We start from the raw sequence: 27,647 nt of genomic DNA on the forward strand, positions 1-27,647 counted from the left end.
ACTGCAAATCCAGAGTAGTTTTTATGAACCTCAATTCATGGAAAGGAACAGAAAAAAACTGCCCTTTCCATTAAGCTTCAATTCAAGTAACAATTGCTGTCAAACAACACATTGTTCCAAACACTGCAAAGAACATGCTGTATTTTTACAAAATTCTTCCCTATCAGTTCAGAAAAATGGGTTACCGCTAGATAAGAAAGATAATAAAGTTCTTTTCTGAACACAGGAAAAGATAAAGATAGGAAAGAATGCAGACTGAACAGCTGTCTCATTCAGTTAATGAATACATGGATCTGAAAATAATTTATTGCTCTAGTAACCCTCATCCTCCTAACACCTTCCAATACTTAGCAAGGTTCTTACCTGTCCATATTTACAGGGGGTTGATGTGAAACAATCACATGTGTGCAGGTGGCAGGTTTCCCGTTGTGTGGAGATTGCGTTGCATGCTGGAGCTGAAGTCCTCCTGCAGGTTCCAAGAGAGATGCAGGACTGGTTATGACTAGAGAGAGAAAACAGGTTTCCATAAAACCAAGCAACATAATCTACCTGCAGATTAGGATAAGACATTTCCTACAAAAGACACGACAATCAAGGCAAACTACAGATTTAAAAAAATAGAGTTCCCACATGCTTCCCTCCCTGACACCCTGCCTCCTTTGTCAAGTTTTTGGGCACACAATCCCCGTTTCAGTTCTGAAGTAAATGCCACAGATTTCAAAACTATAGATTTATGACCAAGAATAAATATTTTACAATGATATACGCAATTTCAACACATAAGCCAGTGGTCAAAATGGGCTGATATCTGATAGAATATTATGCTGCCACTTCTCAAGCAGCAGTGAGAAGACAATAAGAGAACACTGGGACATGATCCATTTCATCCACTTCTTGGTTCCTTTGTTAATCACTCACTGAAACCCAAAACAAAATCAAGAGGAAAAAAAAAAATCTCAATGGAAAGGATATTTCTTTCAACAAGTACCAAATCACTACTGTAAAATGCTGTAGAGAGCAACATAAAATTAGAGTGTGCTTGTGCTTCATCCAAAGACCATATGATAGACGTTACTGGCCTAATTCCGGATGTTCTTTAAAGTACAACTACAGCCTTCTGTATTGTATCTACAGTTACACTAATTCACATCCAGCTCAGTAAAAGGAAACAATTGCACTCCTCCCATACTAGCATCTGTTACAATAATCACAAGGACAGTTTAATATTCATAGGCTTGGACACATTTATTTCAGTTACACAAAACCTCATCTGAGGAGACCCTCGCTTCAGCTGCTCCAGTTTTGCTATGCTCTACATGCTTGGGCTGAACTCTTTTACACAAAATGTCTTATGGTTTTGGTTGGGAGGGACCTTAGAGATCATCTAGTTCCAACCCCCCTGCCATGGGCAGGGACACTTCCCACTGCAGCAGTTTGCTCAAAGCCTCATCCAGCCTGGCCTTGAACACCTCCAGGGATGGGGCACCCACAGCTTCCCTGGGCAACCTGTTCCAGTGCCTCACCAACCTTACAGTAAAGAATTTCTTCCTAATATCTAGTCCAAATCTGCCCTATTCCAGTTTAACTGAGTGCGACCATCCAGACAATTCTTTATTCAGTGGGTGGTCCATCTATTACATCCATATTTTTCCAGTTTGGCCACCAGGATGTTGTGGGGGACAGTGTCAAACGCTTTACAGAAGTCCAGGTAGATGACATCAGTTGCTCTTTCTTTGTCCACTGATGCTGTAACTCCATCATAAAAGGCCACCAGAGGTTTGTCAGGCATGATTTGCCCTTGGTGAAGCCATGCTGGTTACCAATCACCTCTCCTTCATTTTCCATGTGCCTTAGTAGAGACTTCAGGAGGATCTGCTCCATGATCTTGCCAGGCACAGAGGTGAGACTCACTGGTCTGTAGTTCTCTGGGTCATCTTTTTTACCCTTCTTGAAAATGGGGGTTATGTTTCCCCTTTTGCAGTCAGTGGGAACTTCACCAGACTGCCATGACCTTTCAAATATGATGGTTAACGGCTTGGCAACTTCATCTGCCGGTTCTCTCAGGACACATGGATGGATCTCATCAGGTGCTGTGGACTTGCTCATGTTCAGGTTCTTTAGATGGTCTTGAACCTGATCTTCTCTTACAGTGGGCAGGTCTTCCTTCTCCCAGTTCTTACCTTCACTTTCTGCAACTTGGGCGGTGCATCCAGAGCCCTTGTCGGTGAAGACCAAGGCAAAGAAGTCATTGAGCACCTCAGCCTTCTCTGTATCCCTCATGGCCACGTCTCCAGTTTCCTTCCAGAGAGGGTCCACAACTTCCCTAGTCTTCCTTTTATCACTGATGTACTTGCAGAAGTTCTTGTTCCCCTTTATGTGCCTGGCTAGATTTAATTCCATCTGGGCTTGAGCTTTCCTAACCTGATCCCTGGCTGCTCGCACAGCCTCTTTGTATACCTCCCAGCTAACCTGTTCTTGCTTCCACTCCCTATATATTTTCTTTTTGTCTGATCTTTGGCAAGTTTTACATGAAGATATTAGCAATATAGGTTTTGTGCTTCTCCAAGTGAAACAACAGGAAAATATACTTGCTTTAATAATTAAAATAGAAAAGCAGAAGAAAGTTCTTTTGCTTTGGAAAGGCAGAGTTATCTCTTATTTTGAGGCACAGGCCAAACAAATGACAAAAAGGTGATGGACTTAGTTTCACTGCGTGATTTGTCCATTCCCATGAGGGTCTCCTCATATTTTGCCAAACAGTAAGACCAAAAGAAAAAGAAAAAAAAAAAATCACCATTTGTCTATAGTCAGAAGTCTGTTAGAGCATAATATGTAAAGTTAGAGTTGGCTGAAATATGTCCATTAATTCATAACTTTAACTCAATAGCATATCTAGATAAAGCAAAACTGAACAGTAGAGCGGCCCTGAAGGTAAGGGCAGTTTTCTCTTTATCTGTGTCAAGAAGTTTCTTGGTGGTGCTAATTATAGCATTCACTTTAAACATTAAAAAAAAAAAAAAAAGCAGTACAGGCAGCCAGTGCTGTTATTTGTCCTTTGTGTTACTCCACTCAAACACAAAAGAGAAAGATTCATGTCATTTAATGTGTTATGCTACAATAGGATAAGCCATTTGGCAGCTTGACTTCAGTATCTTTCAATATTCCTAATTCATACTTGGTCATTGTTGAATATGAGCTACACTTTATTTTGCTTCCTTGATTGTAAGTATTAAAATCTTGTCTAAAACTTTACCTAAAATGAAAAAAAGATAGAGGGAATGGAATAGAAGGGAAGACTGAAATTGTGGGTGTGACAGGAAGACTAAGCATTTGTATAAGCTCAATTTTGAAGGAAATAGAAGTTGAAACCAAGTGAATAAGGCAGCAGGTGTGGAAGATAGAAATCACAGGGAGATGTTTGGATAATGAACAGTTTGTTTTGATAACTGAGATGAAAGAACCCTTTAAGAAAATGGAATAAGTCTGCAACAACCATATCTGTAATACTATGCAAAGAAACTATAAAATCCATTTTCTTTTGTGATCTGAATCATAAAAGAATGTGTTTCTTTTCACTTTATAAATAATTAAACTTGATAAGCAACACCCTCTCGTTAAACACCAACACGACTAAGTTGGTAAAACAGCTGACTTATTTAGTAATGGCTAACAACCTATACAGAAAGGCTAAATAAATGCTGTTTGCAAAAACTTCAGTTATATTCCACTCATGGTTTTCTTTACTGCAATTAGTGCGCCACGTTTCAGAATTGTATCTCAAATCCTTGGCTTAGTAGGCATTTATTCACCTGTTCTGCTCAGGGCACAGTTAAAACACAATACCTGCTTCTCCAGTAATATTTGCCTTTGATATATGTCCATTGTGCTGGTCATTGGGTTTCTACAAAGGAAGCACAGCTTTGTAAATTAAAAATGGCAAAAAAAGAAATGAAACATGCCCAGTATTTACACGTTAAGTAGCAGCACTGACCTTATCTACAGCTTCTACACGCCTAGTTCTCTTCATGATCTCCTCAAGCCTCTACAATGAAATGTAAAGGGGTAAAATAATGTTTGCTGGCATCAATTTAAAACTATCTCTTCCAAACCACAACTGCTTGTCATTTATCAGATGCATCTGTTTATTGCAAAAAGATGAATTATTTATTACTGCCGGCAATATTGCCTTCACTTTTACATCAGGCTACACAGATGAGGACTGCAGCTTTTCTGAGGGCACATGTGTATCGTGGATAACTTCCTACAGCTGAGATGGAAGCAAACTGCTAAGGCAAAAATTACAGTTTCCCTGCATGTACTGAGTTACCTTCTTCCTTTCCAAGCGCTCTTGCTCTTCTCTTTGGAAATGCTTTTCACGTTCTAATCGAATCCGCTCTGCCTCTTCCCGTAGGCGAGCTTCCTCCTCTTTCTAAGTTGACGGTAAAAGAAAAAGAAGCGAGGGATAATTTACTATTTAAGCAGGTATCAGTATAAATCTGTCCTTAACTATGGATATCTACCACACCCTGAAAATACACTTTGGGGGTTTTCAAGTCACCAACAATCTTTTCAGATGGTATTGCACACTTCTTGATTAACCTCTACATTTTGCATATCATTAAGAGATGTGTAACTGAACAACAGACTTCATATTTGGTTCTGTGCCTGTCCTGAGGCATGCGCATGAAAGCACATCAGATGACAAATAAGGAGTACATTTCCTAACTTTCAGTATTAAAACAGCAGCCAGGGAAGTATTAAAGAGATTTATGTTTTGAGAGGGGCATGTTTTTGAGAGTCAAACAAAAGGAAGAGAATGTTTTGTTTGGCCAGAGTCATCACTTAATGGGACCAAGGACAAACAGCCACAGGTACATTTGCACAAGCTTTCCATTCCTGATAAATTAAATGTAAAAATTGTCTGGAATATACTGTAGAGAGGCCTTGCTCCTTGACAGTGACAGTGTTGTGTGATGGAACTACTACAACAGTTCATTTGTTACGGCTCTAACATCCAAAAAACTTGGTCATATTTATCTCTGAGTGCTAAACTGGGGATGTACCTCAGTTTAGCATTTCAAAGAAAGCAGCATACGTCTTCTGAAAAAGAAAACTGCAGTTTCTAAGCTATATTCACTAACACAATCCTTTAAAATTTAGTTTCAGAAGCATACATTTAATTACATACCAGAAAAAAACCCCTAATGTCTATGAGGCAGCTTGAAGTGCTGAATTTTGGTGACAAGAAAGTACATGCAAAAAGTAAGAGCATGTCCAAGAAGAGAAGAATCCTATCCAAAATGCTTACCACAGCCTCTCCTGAAGTCAGTAAATCAGCATTATGCCCATCAGAAGTTGGAGCACTTATTGGGCATAGGATTAAAACTCAGCAATGCTATGTCTCGAACACTCTGAATAGTTATCTTGGCATCTAGACTTTCTGTAACTGTGGGGACTGAGTTCTCTTGCATAACACCATTCATTAAAATCTCCTAATACAACTCTATTGACTTTTTTTCATCATGATTTATCAGGAATAGGAAAGGATTTGTTCTAAATAAATAAATTCTATGGGATGGGGGGCGGGGACCAAACCAAAACTCAACTCCCTACCACATGTTTTTGTCAAGAAATATCTTTACTCTTTGAACCACTCCATGGAATGAACACCGCCCCAGCCCTATTCACTTTATATATAGCACTGACATTTTAAATGTCCGTCTAATCTAGGTGCTGCATAAGAGGTGTTGTTTCATCCACTTCACTGACAACCAGATTGGCACAGAAATTCCGGGAGGGGAGCATACTTGTTTCTGAATGCGCTCCATCTCTTCTTTCTCCTTCTGCTCTCTCTCTTCTGCCTGTCGGCGCAGCCGTTCTTCCTTTTCCCGCTCCTCTTCTACATCCTTTCGTTTTTTTTCTGCTTCCTGTCTGCGAGCCTCTTCCTCTTCTCGGCGAGCTCGTTCTTCAGCTATCCTCTGTGACAGCTCCTCCTTCTTTTGTCTGCAATCATGAAACAAGCATAAGTAAAATAAGTAGAAAAAGGAGGGCAAAAACCCAAACCACTAGATTCCTGACTCAAGACACCAGCACTGCAGAACAGCTGGATAAAGGTTGCACTGCTGTCTCACTCATAAGGTGTATGTTCTGCTTCCAGCAGGAGCCAAATGTGGAGCCCTATGGAACATAAAATCTTTGCAAGGCAATACCAATACTTGTTCAGCATATGCCTGGTTCCCACTGATCTATGGCTTGCATATTTTCTGAATCAGAAAGTGTCATTGTCTTTAATACATGCTGCAAAACACTTCTTTGTAATTTTATTTCCTCATATTTTGAAATAGTATATATTTTTGGCACCTATCTTATCTTGCGGCAGTGACTCCCGAATTTTAAAAAAAGTATCTAATTTTGCTGATTTTTGAATGTTAACTCCTAGCCTCACTTAATGCCCCCTCATCCTTCTATTACAGGGTGTAATACAAGGAGTGTTTTCCCCTTCACTCTTGATGTCACACAAATTATTTTAAGACTTTGTAGCTTATTGTATCCCCACTCAGAAGTAGAAGACAGATGGTCTTCCCAGCTGAAGAATCCTCACCTGTTTAGTAAATTTTCATATGGGAGCTGTTCTGTACTTGTGATGTTCCTTGATGTCTGTCTGCACTTATTTTCCTTGTTTTACTGATTTTACTGTCTCAAAAATATACAAAACTCAACATTCAAGACATGGATTCACCTTGGATAGTTCAGAATTACATTTTCATTTTGTCCGTCTCTTGTAGTGACTTGTAACAGTTCGTATATTTTGTTGACCATGACTCACCTGATACTATCATATACTCAAATCCAAAGAAGATCTCTTCCCTCAGAAATAATTAGCCCAGAGACCATCATGAGTTAGGTTAGGATCATTTCCTTATATGCATTCCTATCTGCTAAGGCAGTATTACAAGTCAGCTTTCATTCTGTATCTCAGTAATACAAGATACATCTGAAACTCTTCACAGCTGCTTTATCTCCCTGAAGAACAGCAGTATCTCACTGGCCACAACTCCTTTCAAGTTCATTTATGAAGGCACTGAACAGACTCAGAACTCCTTTCACTGTGAAAGCTGACTATTCTTTACCTTTTGTTTTCAAACTTCCAGTCTTAGTATTTATTCACTGTATTACTCTTATGCCACAGCAGCTTGTTTTCTTTAAAACCCTCTTTGAGAGGCACCATGTTGTGAGCCTTCTGGAAAGCCAGGCTACTTTAACCAGCTCTGCCATGTTCTTATGTTCAGCAATGTTGTTAAAGAATTCCCAAAAAATCCCACAGGCATGGCATCCCTCTAAAAAGGTGCTCAACTTGTTTTATAGTCACAGTCATAAGTTTAAAAGTTGAAAACAGCTGGACAGAGTACCCTAGCTGGAATAAACAAGTATAGTTTTGTTAATCTCTGAGGAAACAAGGAATCACTACAGCAAGGATCTGCTCTCTCCTCCTGCCCTATTTTAAAGCACTATTTGGGATAAGTTTTAACCTTACAGATCAACTTAGGTATATATTATGCCTATGAAAAACCCCAACAGGAAAATTTGTTCTTGAGGAGGAACTGGTGCCTCCTCTATGTCAGTACTGTGCTTCATAGATCACAATATATCAACAGAATATGCACAAGAAGCTGCTAAAAACATATCTTCTCCACTGCGAAGGTCTAGAATCACCTTTCAAGCTCCTCTCTCTCCCTCCTTTCTTGCTCCTCCCGTTCCCGCTGCTCACGGGCAAGGCGCCTCTTCTCAGCCAGCAGTCTCGTTGCTTCTTCAGGATCAGTTGTACCTGCAGAGGTCTTTGTGGGGGCTGGCAGGGGAGAAAGAGCTGGCAGAGCAGGAGGTAGAGATGGGCTGGCTGCCAAAACACATGGGAAGGAAAACTACTTTGCACAGACACAGTGGCCAAGGTAACACTCTCTTGAAAGAAGTAGAAAATAGTTTCAAATACTCTGTAAAACATTTTCAAGCTTACGTAGTTTTGTAAATTATTCAGAGCAGGTAGAAATTTCTAGATGCTAAAGGTTCATATGCTTTAAGGGAAGTTTGTTTTTACAGGCTATGTGAAAGCAGCTGCAGTTGAAAGGTTGAGCCAACTCTTCTGTCAGAAGAAAAAATGCTGAAAGGTGCTCAATGGGAGTTATGCTGAATCAGCAAGTCCATACCATCACATTTCTTAAGCTTGCCCAATTCTGTTCTGAGAGCAGAAATGAAACACTGTGATGATATACTCTCTTCTGGCTGATCATCTGCATTTCAAGAGCAGAGCCAGACTTCTTGTGATAGGCCGGTCACTTTTGGTGACTCAAATGTCAGCTGCCTGAAGTGATCTGCATTAAGGGTAGGACACAAACTGTCATTACTATTGCAGTTACTCCAGAGGTAACTCGTAGGAACAGAACGCAGCTTCTTAGCAAGCTTTGCCACTAATGGTAAACTACAGCTTATGTTCAAATCTTGAGTGTCTTCATATAAACTCTATCTAGGACCAGCTTTGGCCACCTGGTAGAGAATGTGTTACAGGTTTTCTTCCTCAAATAAAACACTAGTTTACATTTCTTTAAGTTTGCCTGGCATTCCCTAGCACAGGCACAGAGCACCTCAACTGTACTTTTTCTCTAGAGGCCAAGGACCATTACCAACACAAAAGCTAACTGAAGGAAGCATTCCCAGGGTAATCATATCTGGTAATGCAGACAAACATGGATAGGGAGGACTTTGAACTGTCAATGGAATCTGATTCCAATCCTGGGAAGACAGGTGTAAAATAAGTCATTAGGAACAGCCAGGAAATTATTTTAAATACACATTTGCAACAACCCTTCAGGATGCTACACCATTTTCTGTACCTGATTCGCTGCTCCTACACTTCAGCATGCATACAAACTCAAATTCAGTTGCTTTCTCTGTGCTGAATGCTCACATCTGCTGACCTTTCTGCTCTCTTCTTCTATTAAGTAAAAACTATGCAGGTCTTCTATAACTGCTTTAGGGCTTTCACCTTGAATTCAAATGATATACGTACACCAGTAATTTAAAGAGTGCCAGGGGCTGGTTCTCTAGCCCTGAGGTGAGCTGGTACAGTTTAGCCTCAGCCAGAACACTATACTCTCACTTTACCAAAACAGGTATTCAGTCAACCCCCAGGGAACAGTCCAGGCATGGGCTAACCTCCAAGATGTAGCTGGGAACTCAGGAAAACTTTGGGATGGCCAAATATTAGAAGGTAAGTTAATTTGATCCTTCTAAAGCTTGGTGGCCTTTTAGACCTATGCTCATAGTAGCCCTAGAGACAGAAGGTAAGAAAATGCAGGGCTGCAATTACAACCTGGATCAGAAACATACCAGAGAGTCTTTGTAATATTTAAAACAGTATAAATGACAGAGTTACTGCAACTCAGCCCTTTATAATTTACAAACACAGACCAAGGCAGGGCTGTCACTGCTAAAGACAGCACAGCTTTGTGCTGCTTGGGGTTCACTTCTTGCCCCAGGTGCTGAAGCTGACAGTGTGACAAGGAGCTTGCTTAATGCACACCTGCCCTGCTGTCAGAAAAGATGACAACAGCTTGCACAGGCACACCCAAAATACCTTTAAAACTTCATTAGTATTAGTAAAAGTCATGAGAGATCTTCCTGAAAAAGTTTGATTAGCTCCACCAGTGATCACTACCTGCTGACCTCCTGGCTTGTGGGACTACAGAGCTAACAGGTAGCTGAGCCAAACAGGTTACAGGCCAGTTCAGGAACATTCTGAAGAATTTATACTAACATTTGATAGAAAACTACTGAAAGCCATGCTGTTTTATATAAAAGGAGGGAAGAGCATGAGAGACTTCCAGACATTCCTTAACCTAAAGGAGGATCTCTCCTTACCTTGAGCGAGCTCTGCCTGGACAGTGAGCTCCTCCTGACTTGCATATTCTTCAACACCTGCTGAAGTTCCTTTACTCTCTTCTGTCCTCTTCTCCTTGGCCTTTTCAGCCTCCTTTTCTGGTCTTTTCTTCTCACTCTCTGTTTTGACCTCTTTTTTGACTGGGCGGATGTTGCCAGGAGAAGGAGGACATGCCTGAGCAGAGGAAATTTTGGAGGAAGCAGGTGGAGAAGTAACCTGCTTGGGTGTGCCAGGCAAGAAAGGCAGAGACTTTGATGCGTGCCTGGGGAACCACAAAGAGCAACAATCACTATCAGACATGCTCTGCTGGACGCCACCTACACACCACTTCCACAACTACAATAATTAAAAATAAAACAACTTCTTTATCTCTCTGCTATCAAGCAAGACTGCTGGAACAACCAATTAGCTTTCATGTAAAATGCTTCTCTTGGCAACTCTCCAGATATGTGAGCACTGAGCCCAGCCAAAAGGGAAGAAACGAGGTATCTTATTGCTCCTTTCCCTTCCTCAAAGCAGTAGTAGTATTTCTGTAAAAGCAGGACTGTCTTTCCATTGTTGCAGAGAGAAAACATCTACATCACCAAATAAGTCTGCACTGTTTCACATTTAATTAATAGATCAGAGATGCCTGCAACTCAACCTCCAGCTATGCATGTACTTGGCTTACCAAACTGGAGAGGGAGCTGGTGATCTAGCTTTCAGGTTGGAAGAAAAATGACCTCCTTTAAAGCTGGCTGAGAAACTGGATGACAAATGGTCTCTCTCCTTTTCTTTTTTGTCAGTCTGTAGTTCAGCAAACAAAAAGACAAAAGTCAAGGCAGAGTTCACATGGCTAAAGAAAGCAAAGCAAGCTCAGTTAAGGATGAGGGTTTGGGGGGCTGAAAAAAAAGCTGTGCTGAGTCAGTAGTTTTGACAGCCTGTTTAACAAGTTCATTAACATAGGTCCAGTAGTCTGCCACCATCTTTGTCAGTAACTATGCATTTGACAACAGGAATACTTCTTAATCATGCTCTCTACTGTCTTAAGACCCAATAGCCTAATTTGCAGAGGCTTATTTCTACACAGGCAAAAAATTACCTTTTAAGGTTTGATCTTTGCTGATTGCCACAGAGTACCTTCCACTGCTCCCATTAAACCCTGGATCTCATTTGAAGAGTGAGCAAAAAACATCCCTTGACACACACTCCCCTAGGCTCATGCTTATTCACAGTCCCTATATAGCACAAGCTTTTTGCTTTGATGCCTATATGTGAACACCAGAGATACTCTCAAATGTAGTACAACAGTTATCCTATTCTTTTTTTCTTGGATGATTCCACAGCACATACTTTTTTTGCCATCGATTCGGATACACAGTAGAGATTTCCTCTTTTTGCTTCTTTATTTCTCATATCAGAATTTATTTTTTTAAAGTATTTCTGTTATATCTCTGGCTTGTATTAATAGAACTATTAGTTTAAAGGAATATACCAGAATTTAGGCATCTGTATATTTTCTCCATTTAACTATAGATTAAAAACTTCAGGTTTTTGGAACAATGAGCTCAGACTCTGGGAGTCCAAAGAATGGCAAGACTGGAGAGTACACTGAGTGGCCACTCAGCCAGCATGATGCAGAGGGGCTGCTACTCACCAGCTTGGTTGGGGCTTAAGTACAACCCTTGTAGTGTGTGTACCACACTGCTTTAGAACCTCACTGGCTGAGAGTTCTGCAATGCTTATCTCCTGAACTGAAAAAACTGCATGAGCACATAAACCCTTGGTTTATCTTCATAAAGACCTTAGAGATCATCTAGTTCCAACCCTCCACTAGAGCAGTTTGCTCAAAGCCTCATCCAGCCTGGCCTTGAACACCTCCAGGGATGGGGCATCCACAGCTTCCCTGGGCAACCTGTTCCAGTGTCTCACCACCCTCACAGTAAAGAATTCCTTCCTAATATCTAGTCCAAATCTGCCCTCTTCCAGTTTAAATCCATTATCCCTCATCCTGTCACTACATGCCCTTGTAAAAAGTCCCTCCCCATCTCTCCTGTGGGCCCCCTTCAGGGACTGGAAGGCTGCTGTAAGGTCCCCCTGAAGCCTTCTCTTCTCCAGGCTGAACAACTGCAACTCTCAGCCTGTCCTCATAGGGGAGGTGTTTAAAATTAATTATTTTAAGTTGCCAAAACCATAACTTAATATTAGCAACAGATAGTTTCAATCCTAAAATCATTACTCAAGCCAGCTCTTTAGCAGTATAACTTACCAGAAATATATTGGTTAATATGATAATCACCTGAGTTACCAAAGCATACACAGCCAGAATAAATGCATTACAATGAAAAAGAATTTTGGCTCACTAGCAATAACTCTGTATATTTGATTTACTTGATTAGTCTTGAAAACAGAGCATCAGAAAATTTTTCTTAATATCAATAAAATAAAACTGAATTCCTACAAAACTTTACAGAGTAATAAAAGTTTCTTCACATCATACAGGTTACTGAAACCAGCTCTTACCTCAGTCATTCTGTATTAATAACATTTTTTACATTGTCTCTTCCACCAAAATGTACTAACCTTTCTTCTCTTTAATTAAAAATAAACAAACAAAAACCCCAACCAACCAAAGAACAACAACAACAACAAAATACCCCAAACCATTTGCCATGAGAAAGACCCAAGAGGTGTTAAACTGGTAGCCCTGGCGATTGCAATGCACTGTGTGCATACTATGAGATCTCTCTAAGATACATCCCAATGCTGCGCCTTAACTGAAGATTCAACATACTACTATCTGCCTAAAAGATTAAATACTGGCTATGATTCACGTGACTTTCATTAACACTGCTTCCAACAAGGATGTCAACAGCAGCACTGTCTCTTGACATTTTTGCCCATCAGGCCAAATGAAAATGCAAGCACCTCTTACACAATCATTTGCAGAGATGACTTCGCTCTTCTCACTCTCTAAACAAACTCAGGCTGTAGAGTAAAAGGAAAAAATGTAACTGCTCAGGTTCAACAAACGATATGTGAACTGGAGCTGGCTGCACCCCATTGTCTTGGAGCACAGTCAGCATTAATTCAGTAATTCAGTCTGCCAGTATCATGCTGTTCTAATTTTCCCTGAAAGCTCAGATCAGTCACAGTACAGCTACTAAATCATTCAGAATAAACTTGTGATCTGTGCAAAGTCTCACTTACAAACCATACTCCTAAATCAAGTTCTTTGCTCTGAACAAGGAAAACTTTACTAGCCTGGTCTCCTAAGAAAGTAAAGCTGAAGTGACAGTGCCCTGTGTGCTTATGCCTATAGACATGTGTGAGTGCATGCCTTTCCCCCTCTTGATCCCAGAGGCTCGGATCAATTTGCTAGAGGCCCTAGAAGACAGGAAATCCTATAGGCTTTGTGAAAACAGGTTGCTCAGGGAACAGATGAGGAGAAAGCCGCAACATTGGCTCAGGCCTTAAACGGCAGCAAAGAATCCCCTTGAGAAAAGGGCACACACACTGTAACTGACTCCGTGCCTCAGGAGAAGCTAAAGCATCTGCTCTGCAAACATGGGTGCTTTTCCACATGGATTCCTCAGTGCATAGTCAGGCCACATCACCACTTAATGTTGTATATCTCCGTTAAAATCCAGCCAACCATGAAACAAATTGGAGGGGATGGGGACAATGCAGAGGGAAGGATCAGACTTAGTCAAGTATCCTTGCAACTACTTCTGTCTTAACAAGCAATGCAATCAGGTGGTCATGGCATGAGACACTATCAAAAGTATCACTGGCATGCTTACCCCTGCAAGATGTGTTGTTCTCCTACGTCCAACAGCATCAGTAGAGGCATAAAGCTTTGCTCGGTCTCCTGGATTCCTACAGCTCACGGCCTTGTAGGACAGAGGACTGATGGGGCTGCAAGATGCTGAACGGGGACAAATGGGGATAACTATGGTGTTGGTTGGTTTTATTATTTATTGATTTTAATTACAGAGCAGCATTGAAGAATTAACAGAGGAAAGCCAGCAGGAACAGAAACCACCGAGAAAAACAGAAAAGAAAGACAGTATTAATATATAGAGCAATGACTAATTCTCAAGTCAGAACCATCATTTGATACATTAGCTTGTCCACACACATAGAAATGATACAATTTCAATAGGCAATCATGTACTTTTCAATTTGTAAACTAATAATTTATTTTAAATAAATAAGTATGCCAGCATAACTGGGTAGTAGAAAGCAACAATGTTTTTCAGCTAAGTTTTAATAACTTGGTAGTTCTGAAAAAGCAGCGGACACAACAGCAGGTCTGACTGACTAGCTTAGTATGTGCACTGATGTGAGTTTCAATTACATTTGGAAGAGAACACAAACTAAAATCAGAATGCCTATTAATTGGTCTTGGAAGTGAAGGAAAATAAAAGCAGACATACACAGAAAGATCAAAACACGTTAACAATACGAAGCAGTTGCACCTAGGAAATCAATTAAATTGTGGTCTACAATTTCTAGCAAATGATGTGTTCTTAGAAATCCTTCTTTTAGGAATATTTAAAGTCCATCAATTTAAGAACTTTTAATATTTCTTGATAATGCTAGAATATCAGCTGACTCAAACACAGTCTTGACAGCAAACTACTTTACACGTTAGAAAAAGCAGGCTAACAACAACTAACCAACTTGTAAATCAGTATTTGTTTAAATAACCTAGATGGCAGTTTCCATTAGTTTGCACAAGGACAAAAACTATTACCAAAAGGTCTCCTGACAATGGCAGGTTATCAGATATATGGTGTTCTGACTACATATTCCAAGAGAATTGTAACACTGCAAAATGTATCATGGTGAACTTCTTGCAGCAAAGTATTCTTGGACTTTCTCTTGATACAAGTGAAGGAGAAGACTAGGGAAAATGATGTTATACCCACAGATTTTATTTGTCTGCTCCTGATTGTCCTTCCTGGTCATTTAATAGTCTTAGCATAATTATTCAGCATGTTACTTGTAGGAAAAGTAGAGCTCCTATATGGTAACTTCTCTACCCCCCCCCCCCCCCCCTCTTTCTCCCCCCCCCCCTTTTTTTTTTTTTTTTTTTTTTTTTTTAAAGTATAAGAGAATTAAATCCTTGGTTTCCTTGGTAAAAACCACCAACATTTCTTGCCTGTAGATCCCTCTCTGAGAACACTTGAAAGAACACAGTTCCACATACAGTTAATTCTTCCAGTACAGCTGCTGCTACAGGAAGAGCTCATAGACTTAATGGTACTAACGCTACAAATTCTCCTTCACTGAGATTAACATTATGAATAAAGAGTCTCATGTAAGTGTTACAGCAATGGCACTCATGCTTGCCTTACCATTTATAGGGATCTCTGTTTAATGAGGTATTATAAGATGACCGATTTAAAAAAAAAAATATCAAGAAACAAGAAAATGGCTGAGTTTTTTTGTTTATGGTTTTGTTTTGGCTGAGTGTACCTAAATCAGACAGGAGGCAGGGGCACAACATATGTTTTAAACTGCTTACAATTTATGTGGTTCCCACCCTCTTGTGAATCAATTGTCTTGCTGCATGCTGATTACCTGAAGTTACCACCAAGGATGACATCATAAGTATTAAAAGACAAAGCAGTTCATTTTCATTTGTGATATTGCCAAACAATGATTCAGGAAGCACTCCTAGTGAATCCTGTACCAAAAAGATTACATCTACTCAGAGGAGCTTCTGGAGAGTTATTTTTAAAACATTTTGGTTTTGGAGGGTTATTTAAAAAAAATCCAGACATACTCTTATGCTGGATATCCCTAATAACTCAAAATTTAAGGACATGAATCCATATTTAATTTGATTTTGACTTTTTGTATTGTAATTTATCTTTATGGACAAAGAGCAGGGTAATTTTCTAGGGAATAATGACAGGCTGGGATGAGCTGAGTGCTCAGAGCACAGCTGTGAGCCATTACCACCACCTGATCACTAATCTCCAGAACTGTCCTGCATGAAGGGATTGCAGTTATTGCTCTTAGAGAACAATGCCTGGAAAACAATGAGGAGACAGATTATTCTTCTGGGTGGTACAGTTCCAGTTAGCATAAGGAAGGCATTTCAGGGCATTACCTCAGACTGGTGACTGTCAAATCAGCCATTGCTGCTATTTACAATCTTTCTCAATATTCCACTCAGTTTAGAGCTTATTACGCAGTATAAACAACAGCAGTCACAAAAAAAATCTTCATGCTTGCTCCAGTAAAGTAATGACTTACAAAATTAAGGCACTGCTTTCTCAACTATTCCCTAATGAAGAGCTGAATTTCCAATATCCTGCCTGGTAGATGAGATTAAGTATTAATTTTACAAGCTGTTGTTTGTGAAGAGTAAAAAGGAATTATGTACTTGTTAATTCCACTGTTTGCAGAATATCATCCACAGTTTTGCTCCAACAGTGCTGCACATGTGGAAATATACTGCAGCCTAATTAGTTACAAGAGTTCTTAAGTGAAAGCCTCTTTAAAAGTAATCTTAGCAGATCTTTATTCCTTCTTACCTTCTACATCCTTTAATTGGAATAAGAATCCTGTCCATATCGCACAGAAAAGACCTGCCTAGACTTAAACATTGAGCGTGTGCAGTGATAGACTACTGTAATGGTAAAGTTCTGAGTGCATGATCATAAAACATCCTATGATAAAGAGACAGCTGACACCTGCCTAAAATGATAGCAAGTATACCCTGGTTGTCTTTGGAATACAGTTTTGCCTGGGTTTTAAGTCACCACCTAGCAATATTTTCACATTCCTGCATGTTAAATTTCCCCTCAGTAAGTACATTAGAGAGCTATTGTGTGTTTGGCAGAGAATTTTATGGTTGCTATAACCTCACTAAACTTGCACATTTAACTTCCCATGTATTAAATCCGCTGCAACCAGGGCCTGCCTATCTACAAGTCTTAACTTTTTCCATGTGGGAAGTGCCCTGGCAGAAAGTGAAAGTATTCTTCGCAGCAAGCAACTCACACCCTTAGCAGTGCATTTGCTGAATCAGCCCTTTACAACACTGTGCTCATTTCCTTAAACAGCCATGGACAGTGTGACATCGTTACTCTGCATGTGTTGTATTAATTTATTGCACTGATGAAGAGGCAAAAGAAAGTAGAAAAAGGTAGTGGGAGAAAGAGAAAGAGGCATAGCAAACAACTGTACAAGCAAAAGCTTCCATGCTGTCATGCAATGTAATCACGGACATTCAAGCTCATTTTGGGATACTACCACACACTCATCATTAGATCAACAACTTACAATATCCCACAGCCAATCTAGAAAAATAAGTGTCTGAGACATGAAGCCTCTGGTTCTTATAGGTTTACCTGCATCTCCAGACAATGCAGCTGTGCTTTTACTTCGAGCCAGGAATGAGTGAGTGGGCGTCAGGAGCCGGCTAACAATACTGCTCTCCCATGGACTGAGCTGTAGACGGCGAGCTGAACATGCACCATACAAGCAAGATGTTAGATCACACACCTCACAAATAACTACACGTTGCAGAAATATTAGTATTCTCACTACCGCATGCCATAACAATCCTGAAACTGTTCTTCAGAGATCAAAAGCATATAATTGTTCAGTGTTTTGCATTTTATTCTTACTCCATTTTAGCAGAGGAATTCCTATAGGAACACATATATCCAAACATTTGTGTTACTGCCTGTGGCATTATGGCAAATTGCTATCAAATTAATACTGATACTTTCCGCATATGCTACATTCCCTATTACGAATGAGAGGATAACATCTGTACTAGGAGAGCAGTTGCCACTCCTACACGTAGCCTTTGACAGAGATGTTTGTGTCCCAAACTCTTTCTACACATAAGGTGTATAGCCTTCTAGTTACAAAAAAGATCAATTACTAAAACACCTTCCAAAGCCTGCCAGCCTAGCTAGAAAAGACAAAGGTTGTTTACTACTGTACAGAGCATTCTATCAAAGAAAGAGGTTGTATCAAAGCATGCAAAAGGATAGAATACACCTCAACCACAAATACCAAGCTCAGCAGCTACAGTTGTCTCAATAATACATGAAGCCGCAGAATACAGTAAGTACATTTGATCATTAATTCTCTGTCAAAAAATCCTGCTAATGATTATTTTCTATTTAGAACAGAAACAATAGCCAACTTTTTGCACTGTTAGTCTGTTCTGAAAACAGTGCATGTCGACCTGGATCCAATTGCTCCTTCACCTTGCTTTTCCCAGTGTTGCTTACTGCAAACTTAGCTTGTCAATATATTACTTTTGCCTTCTGAAACTTCTTGACTTTTTTAAAAAATACCATTTAAACATTGATCATGGTGAAGTGGTAACCAAGAGAGCCCTATAAATTATTTTTTAATTGAACTAGATGTTTCTTTGATAGTCTGACGCAAGAAATTGTATTGTAATGAGCATCACAAAACATAACATTCAACTATTTCCCATAGCAGTTCATTATAATAAGGTTAGACCATAGCAATAATCTTGATATTGCAAGCTAAATCAGGTCTTCTAACATCTCAGCATTCATTGGCCTTAATTTGGTGTTTATGCCAACAAAACTGCAGCTTGAATTTATGAGGCTCAGTCTCTAAAACATCAATTTAAGTGACTGGTTGTAATAAACACGAGATTAATTTGCATTTCTTAAAGTAGAGATCCATCACTTTTAATAGCCATAAACTCTGAATCTGTCTTTAATCTACTCCACACTGAGCCCCATGAAAAGAGGGGCTGATCTCAGTCTCATCCTATGAAAACATAACTGCCTAATACACTGTTAGTGCTGTTTTTCGCTTCTCAAATTGCTCCACTAAATTCTGCTAACTCAATAAGGGGCATTACTATAGAAATATAGGACTCTCAAACACAGCGGGCTCTCTGGGTAAGTGTCCTTACACAATGTACTACTGCCAGAGCTCTTTGGGATTAACGGTTCCATTCTGTGACAGTACAGATTACACAGACACACAAAATACCCTACAGAGACCTCCATTACAGCCCACACATTACCATTAAGCTTGTAATTTAACAATGAAGAAAAACCACAGAACTACCATCAAACTGGATGCAATAATGGTGAAAATCTTTGCTTCCTTTCTTCTCCAGGCACCATGCTCAATATGATTACTGTTTAAAGCTGCTATTGTAAGCCAACTTTTTTTTTTGGTGGTTTGAAGCTTTACTAGGTGAGGCTCACAGGCACAAGTATGGATGAGTCTAGAGAAACTCTTGTACCCTAGTTTAACACAATCACCATACAACTTCAGAAAGCAATCCCTGAAATTTTAGGCCAATAAATCAGTACTATGTCTAATATCAGTTTCTTGGCATTCATCTGTACAGCTGCAAACAGCTGAGAAGTAAATGTCACAATGTCATAGGGCCCTGGGGGCCAGCCGCATACCTTGCACGTGAAGCCCCAAAGATGAAGGAGTCTCAAGGAGGACACAGCTAAGATACTGATGACTTGGAATACTAAATTGCCATGTCTCACCTATCTCATGTCACTTGCCCTAAAGGTGAACATGGTTTAATTCTTTTTTTCCTCTTTGCCCCTAACACAGGGAAGCTTATATCCACATCACTTACTGGAAGCAATTGTGTGCCCACAGCATACAACTAACAGCACCGAGGCACTGTTTGGAAGTGAGCTAGCTGACATGCACCAACAGTGAGCTAAGAGAGACCAACAAAAACTCTCTTCTCCATATAAGCAATGGGCCTGATTCAGAAGTGTCAAAATAGTTTTAGCCAGGAGCTTGGAGTGAAGTCTCCCTAAGTCTCTAGAATGGATACAGATCAGAGTTCATTTAAATACACCTTGGCTTTGTGGATCAAGGTCATCACATACTGAATTTTCCAAATGCACACTTCTCTGAAAGCACCATATTCGGACACTTTCGATACATATTCTAGCACTCATTAGCATCACCATTAACCTAGAACAGCCAAATAAACTTTTGCCCACTTTGAGTTCTAAGTACAAGAGTATTAACACCTAAATGCATTGAACAACATAATTTTGGTGTGCAATTCACACTGAAGCAAACTGAATACAAAACAAAGAGCATCCCAAGATAAGATTGACTTTAAAACAATGAGGTCAGGGCTTTTTTTTCTTGCTCTTTTTTATTTTTTTAATGCCTTAGGGTTATGTTTTCAAGATTTAGTCCTTCAAACCACCTGACAAACAAGGGGAAACAATATTTTTTGTTCTCATGCTGTATTAGACTATCGCTCTTAGAGATGTTTGCTCCTCATTTCCAAACAGGAAGAACATTCATAAGAGGCTTGCCGGTGCAAGCAAGTACCCATACCCCCAGCTACCAGCAGGTTAGTTTAAAAAGATTAAAGAAGATCTTTATAGACTAACTTGTAACTGAAAAACGCGAAGTCCCAGGGAGCTGGCAACAGTGACTTGATTACAATAATCGGTAATTGTCTTCAGGATATACAAACTGAACACTGGAAAGTTGTCTTAGCAGCAGCATCTGATTAGTTCTAGGAACAGATGGGAGGCAGGGATTTAACAGGTCTCCTGATGAGCACCACAAAGGACACTCTCGTTGATAACAGTGGTGTTTGCTCATACAAAGCCATAAACATGGTGCGGCGTTAATGGGGAAAAACTACTCTATGCTTAGATTCTCTTTCAACACAAAACTATACTGGAGTCCCTGAATTTCTTCTCTAAAGGTGGCACACAAACGTGATGCAGTGATCAAGACCATCACCTGTTTGAAAGCACTGCAGAAAGGAGAAGGAACACAACTACAGTGCAAGTTTTGCATTTCAAAACTAAGAAAGTGTGTAATTCTTAACTCATCTAAAGTATTACCCACTTGCTAAGCTTTCCTTCAAGAGCACAATTACCAAAAGTTATTGGTCAGAAGCAGCTTTCTCCACTTTAATATGTGTGTTCATGTTTTGTTAACTACTCAGACCTGTAGCACTAACACAAAAGCATAACGAGAAGCATGTTCTAGCTGCCCGATTGTAAAATTGTGATAAAGAGATGTATAGCGATACTATACTTGAAAAGGAATTAAGCAGTATTTTAGGCAATTAGTTAATGAAAACTTTTATCTTTTGCTGGACCAAAAAAAAAAAAAAATCTGTCTTTCAAATGATAAAAAGGTGCTGCTTAACAGAAGACATGTTCTTGATGACAGCTATAAGCCACTTAAGGTAAGCTTGTCATCCTCGTCTCCAGCTTGCTGTTTTGCAGGTAGGAGTATGCATTACAAAGTGTGATTGGGTGCCCTTTGGAAGGTGAAATGAGGAGCACACAGTTAGAGCCTTCCTCTAAGTATTTGACCTTAAAGATATTGAGGCTACTGGAGAGACCAGTGGCACTTCTCCAGATACATGCTCAACTAGATTTAGGTATGTGACTTTCCACAAGGAAGAGGGCACTTGCAGTGTTAGGATTTGCTTTCTGTCTTCAAGTCTGCAAAAGACATGAGAGACTTCTGAAGAGTTCTGTACTGTTTCAATTAAAATGCCAAGCAAAGAATGCCTCCCTCAATATTTAAACTGATATAAGGCTATCGCTTCCGTATTCCTTACCTTTCCCCACTGCTAGACTGCCTACTATTCAGTCTAACTTCTCCTGAATTTGAAATGGGTGGCAGAAACTATCACACAACAAGTTACAGTCCATAAGAGACTACCCTTCATATTTAATGCCTGCTGCTGTCCTCTGGTCCCCACAAGATGCTTCCTCAAACAAGCATCCCCTGGCAAAGAACAGCAACCACCTGGGAAAAAATATATATATACACCTGAAAAGCTAATAAAATTAAAATTCACTGGATTTCAACATTTAAAGGAAAAAATATTAGAGTTTTTTAATAAATTATTTCCTAACATAATGCTGTATTTTTCACAAGTTTTCAGACTCTACAACTAGGTTAGCCCACTAGGATTAATATGGCTCATCAAATCAAACAGATACACACGTACAAGCATGCACATAAAACATGGCACTTATGACACACTAATGACATCCACCAATGAGTTTTACAACACAACCAAAATTCCATTCTAAAAATTGTTTCTGAAAACATGTATTTATGTAGACTAAAATGGGACAGAACTTCTAATTCTCGGTAGAGAACAAAAAATCCCTACCAAGTACTTCTCTGTAAAGCTCTTTGCACAATTTATACAAGAGACATTCTTCTATAAAATTCCTTAAAGCTTAATGGCTTCAATCTCACAAATCCTCAGAACAGAGGCAGCAATTCAGCTATGTTAATTTTCAAAAGCTTGATTGTTTATCATTTGTGCAGAGTTGTAAACATCAAAAACATACACTGAAATAAAACAATCTTTGAAAAATAACTGGACATAAAAAGTCAATAAACAGACCATATGAAAAACATCCATACCTCTTCAATAAAATTAATCAGAAATGGTAATTAAAAAAACTGCTTGAAAGCGTCATGCAACACGTTCTTAGATATTCAAGAACTACTACCAAAGAAGAAAGGAAAGCAAAATAATGACAAAATGGCCTGTTGCAAATAAAAAGTCACACATGATTGCATGCACTATGGAGCGATGTAGTATTTCAGTAGCTGTACCTCATTTACTAAAAACCTGACAGAAGCACTGCTATCATCATTTGCTAAAGTGAGATTGTTTAGGTAAGTTCTCTTGTTTCAAAAACCAAGAAATATATATTTCTTCTCACAGGAAAAAATGTTCAACCATTTACTTTTCACATTTGAAGTCTTTTCACTCCCACTTAGATGAAGTACAGAAAATGACTTCAGAAGCTTGTTTTATGTGCAAAGTAATACATCAATATAGAACATTCTTTCTTGCTTTTTTTTTTCCTCTTTGAAACTGTACCTCTGTCTGAAGAATTTAGTAATGTTGCAGATGAGGAGGAGAGCCGCTTGTTAATGACTGGATCAACATGTTTCGAAAGGTTCATTGTTGAAACAGACCGCCTGTCTGGATCTAAAACAAATGGAGATAATGCTAACTGACAGCCCACATGCAGTAGTGCAAGTTCCTAGCTCACTAGTGGGTAGAGGAAAACATGACTAGGTCACTCCTGCTCTATCACAAGAACTTTCAAAACAGAATGGACTTTTCAGCAGACATTGTACAGGTAACTCAAAGACTGGGCACAAAACCATTTAAGTTTCAAATGTTTGAAATATTCTGTTTATTGATTATCATTCAATCAGGTTGCAATCCAAGGACTTAATGGAGGATTAGAAGTAGGTACTAGTAGACAAGATGATATTTCCTTGTTTGTTTCAATATTCTCAGAAAAAACCTTCCTCATGACTTACAATAAAAAGCTTCAGAGAAGGATCAAGATGCTTGGAAATATGAAATCATTCATAAAAACCCTTAGCACCTGAATAAAAGGTGACATTTGACAGGGCACTGTTACTAGGCAGAAGGTCAGTATCGTGACAACACAATACTGAATGATAAAGGGAAAACTAGTGCACAAGGGAAGCATGGTTAAGCACAAAAGAAATTAAAAGATTTATTCAAAAATCCCATAGTTATGCACAAGTGCTAAACTTCCCACCATAGAGTCACTTTGTACCTGCTGTGAATGAAGTTGTAGTTAGTCAATCCAGAACAACACACAGCTTAGCAGATAAAGAAAATTAGTCTCTGGGTAAGGCTAGAGACTATTTGCATGTGTTTGGTATATGATACTAAACAGTTTTATTTTGCTTTTAGGTTCTGTATATTTTAGAGCAGTATTATGTCATGTGCCTGCACAACTGCTGCAGAGTCAGCATCTGCACCCTACTGGGGAGGTGATGGTTATTTCAAGAATACACATCACTCATGCTTTGTGCACACATGTCACATGAAGGTAGCAATGGCAGAAGAGGAGGAAGGAGCTGAACAGGTCAGCTATATGCTTCCTGTTCTCTCTCTCTCAAAAGGAAAAAAAGAAAAAAGCTAAGTGCGTCAACTACATGTCCTCCATTGCAAATTTCCATTTGGAAATCTGACATTCAGAAGATGCTGGGAGAGTCAGTTCTGCTTTTGCTCAAATTTTAGCATGCACTGAACCTCAGCACTTCTCCACAAAGCATTAATCCATGCTAAAATGCAATGAGGCTTGAGCATATGCCTAAATGTTCTGCTGATTCATATTCTGTGCATGCAAAAATACGTTCACGTACTGTTTTGGAAGCAGATGCAAACTCAGGACACTGACAACATTAAGGAGGATGTTGCTGAAATATTATTTGCAATTGTTTATTTATGACAAGTACAGCAATATTGTATTTACCTGTTCTGACCCAGGAGATTTAAGTAAACTCGCTGTGTACAAAAAAATTTAATTGAAATACAGTGCATGACAAATACCTTTACTGCTTTCAGATCTCTGAGCTATATAGAATTCACTATAACTGGCTGGGGCAAAGAAGGAAAGATTCTCTCCTACCCCATGCAATTATTTGCTCGCTTTGTCTCATGTGAGAATGACTCAGTGAGGGTATAGAACCAGCAAACTGGGTACTGGAAGGGGCATAAAACACAGAAATGGGTTTTAAAAGGAGAAACCTAAATATTATAACCAAGAACAAGACTTCTGTAGGCTGGCAAGATTATCCTACATTGATCTGCTGTGTGCAAGCCAGTACTGGAGACAGAATACTCAGGCTTTATGCACCACAGATCTTTGTCAGAACAATATTTGTGGGAATGGGATGGGGATTTTGATCTCCTATATCTAATCTATGGCTGAGAAAAATGCATAGTATATCAGTACAGCAAAAAAAGTTTCTACATTTGGCATAAAGGATGTACTGCATAGAACAGCTTTCTGAAGATGACAAATCACCTCTTGTACTTGGCATGACAACATTTCACTCGTGTCAATGACCATTATTTAAAAGAATGAAATTCAGCATGAAGATGTGTGTGAAAGTGTTGGCAACAGGAATCCTATAAATGTAGACTAGGCTAAATGCCATTGCCCAGAAGATTGCTGGTTTCTTTGTTCTAAAAAACAAGAATTAAAATATCTGAGCAACACATCAGCCAATGCAGCTGGTTATATGTTTGTGTTCATGTGCAAAATAAATGTAAATCTGATGCATGCATAGTACGTCAAAAGAAATGTAGAATAGGCTAAATGCCATTGCCCAGAAGATTTGCTGGTTTCTTTGTTCTAAAAAATAAGAATTAAAATATCTGAGCAACACATCAGCCAATGCAGCTGGTTATATGTTTGTGTTCATGTGCAAAATAAATGTAAATCTGATGCATGCATAGTACGTCAAAAGGGTTTTAGAAAAGACAAAAATATTCAAATCAGGTCTCCTTGAATTCCAATAGACAGAATATTATGCTTCATTTCAGTGAATTGTGCCAAATCTTTAGAGTCAGCCAGTGGTAACTTTCCATAGTAAAAATGAATAATAATGAAAAAAATCTGGTACTAACAACAGTTCTAATCTATCAGCATGATGTTAAGCATGCATTGCAACTACATGAGGGCAGTTTAGTTACTGATGATCTCATTTCCTGAGAACTAGCTACGGGTAAAGGAATCAACAAACCACAGCAATTATGTACCAGGTTTTCTAGCACCACTCAGAGATCTGAAGTGGTGCTCCAGGCCTGCTAAATCGAGAAAGGTGAATGATGATTCAAAAAAATAACCTAGGGACAGAATGCAAGACAATGATTTTTCACAGTAAAGAAAAAAAAAAATCAAATAAATTATACAATTGAGCAAAAAAGTTACCTTTTATGAAAAATAACTGTTTATTGAACTTATATTTGACAAAGATTTCAGAGCATTCTTTTTTCTACTTTTTTCCCCTCCTTGATGAAAGGTTCGACACATTGAAATGTACACATTAGAGTAGGAACAGAAGAATTCTAAATACCATTTTCTGGCAAAAGAAATAAAGGACAAGTTCTCTTTTTTGGGTTTGTGACATATTTAACAGAGCATGTACACATTAATGATTGGCATATTAAGTTAGAGAAGATAAGTGGGGAAAAAAGCATATAGCTAAAATTCACTTAAACTTGATTTGCCCATCTAAGTTTTTCTAGGGAGGAAAAGAAAGGGGAAAAGGGACTTTTTCTATCTCTCAAAATATCTGTACAAGGTACAGATAGCTTATTACACAGAACAATTCTTCTTCCTTGTGTCTGTTATAATCTCCATACTTGGTAATTTCCACCAGACCTAATTTTTGAGCCACGATATTTAGCATTTGCACACAGTAATTCAGATCACAAGACTGACACAGCACAAGCACCCCCCCCCACACACACACACAAAAACAAACAACAGAGCAGCAGAAGTGAGAAGCTGTAGTAAGACAGTTACAGTATTAGTCAACTCCTGAAACAAATTTTAACTTCTGTTCCTATTTCTCCTTGTTACCTTTTTGCTACACAAGAATGTCAAAAACATGCCATTGATAGCAACAAGATCAAGAGCAAAGAATTTAAACCAGCATACACTGAATCATTCTTCCTTTTCACAAAAGCAAAGTAAATTCCAGTCCACTGACAGGGCAGGGAAACTGTCTGGCAAACCAAGCCTCCCTCTTTACCTGTGTTATTAATGCGGCTATGTAGTGTTCCTCCCCAGGACCACCTGTTTTGCTTTTGTTTTGGCTTCTGGCTTCTTTCAATTGTGCGACGTACAACAGCTTCATGTCGTTCCTTAAGTACAACAGGATAATACGTTTGGATATTATTGGGTTTTTAACTTAATCTTCTCATCAAACCCTACTACCCTCCACACAGACAAAACCTTGCAGGCATCTTGGAGCTGTGTTCGAGATTACATGCTGCCTAAGACACACACTCAGATGAACCACCCTAACTCTAGAAAAGAATTAAGCAGTAATTAAGCCATAAATAAGTTAAAACATTAACTGTAATTTTGAAATGGTAAGACCTGTTTGAGACCTGCAGAACGGCAGAGAAAAAACAGTGGTCTTGCTAAAGCAGCCACTATACAAACACCCCTCTAGGGCTGCTTCCCACCTTGTATCTCCCACCTGCTACATACTAGAACACTGGGATAGAGAGGAATCAAAAACAAACAATCAAACAAACAAAGGCAAGCAAGGATGAGTTGGCTTGCATAGGATCACACTGCACGTAGTTCCCAGCTTAAATGAGCTAAACCAGCCAAGGGCATATTTCATCACAAAATTACTTTCTTAAAGGTTTTGTTAGGACAACTACTATTTAGCTACCCTTATACTAGAGGGCTATGAATTAGCAAATAACCATACCAAACCAACCCAAATTGTATTTTTCTGCATGAGTTTGTACAGTGTCACACACTGTAATCCAAACACACTCAACTGAGCTGCTTTTGATTCACAAAGGACACTTAAAGAAGCAGTATCAGTGCAGGTAAGGCTTAAAATCCTCTCTCACGCACTCTTATACTGACCATGGCTTATGTTTAATTCTTTCCACCAACCCTTAAAAAAAAGTTTGATAGTACCATATCTTACAGTAAAGGCAAGCTGAAAAGTGTTTTCACGACATTTATTCTTACCTTATCTTCTTCTATTCTCTGCCTTCGCTTCTCCTCTACAGCAGCTCGCCTTCTCTCTTCCTTTAACCTCTGCTCTTCTAGTTTCTTTCTGCGTTCCTCTAGATGTTTTTCATAATGTTGCCGGGCTCTCTCTTCTCTTTCTAACCAGATGGATCCTCTAGCAG

At 39.2% G+C, this 27,647-nt stretch overlaps 1 protein-coding gene across 1 annotated transcript; it reads right to left on the reverse strand.

Annotated features, from left to right (window-relative positions):
- Positions 1 to 363: 363 nt before the first annotated feature.
- Positions 364 to 27,647, reverse strand: MAP7 (microtubule-associated protein 7; the record flags this gene model as incomplete). Its single annotated transcript, XM_010083120.1, has 14 exons — positions 364 to 502; positions 3,844 to 3,901; positions 3,992 to 4,042; positions 4,328 to 4,429; positions 5,808 to 6,003; positions 7,714 to 7,894; positions 9,710 to 9,712; positions 9,913 to 10,193; positions 10,602 to 10,717; positions 13,714 to 13,838; positions 17,281 to 17,394; positions 22,806 to 22,916; positions 26,519 to 26,630; positions 27,484 to 27,647. Coding segments are annotated over 14 exons (1,753 nt in total), but the record flags the coding sequence as incomplete, so codon positions are not given.

The sequence above is a fragment of the Pterocles gutturalis genome, unplaced genomic scaffold (assembly GCF_000699245.1).
Source record: "Pterocles gutturalis isolate BGI_N339 unplaced genomic scaffold, ASM69924v1 scaffold19160, whole genome shotgun sequence".
Lineage (NCBI taxonomy): Eukaryota > Metazoa > Chordata > Aves > Pterocliformes > Pteroclidae > Pterocles > Pterocles gutturalis.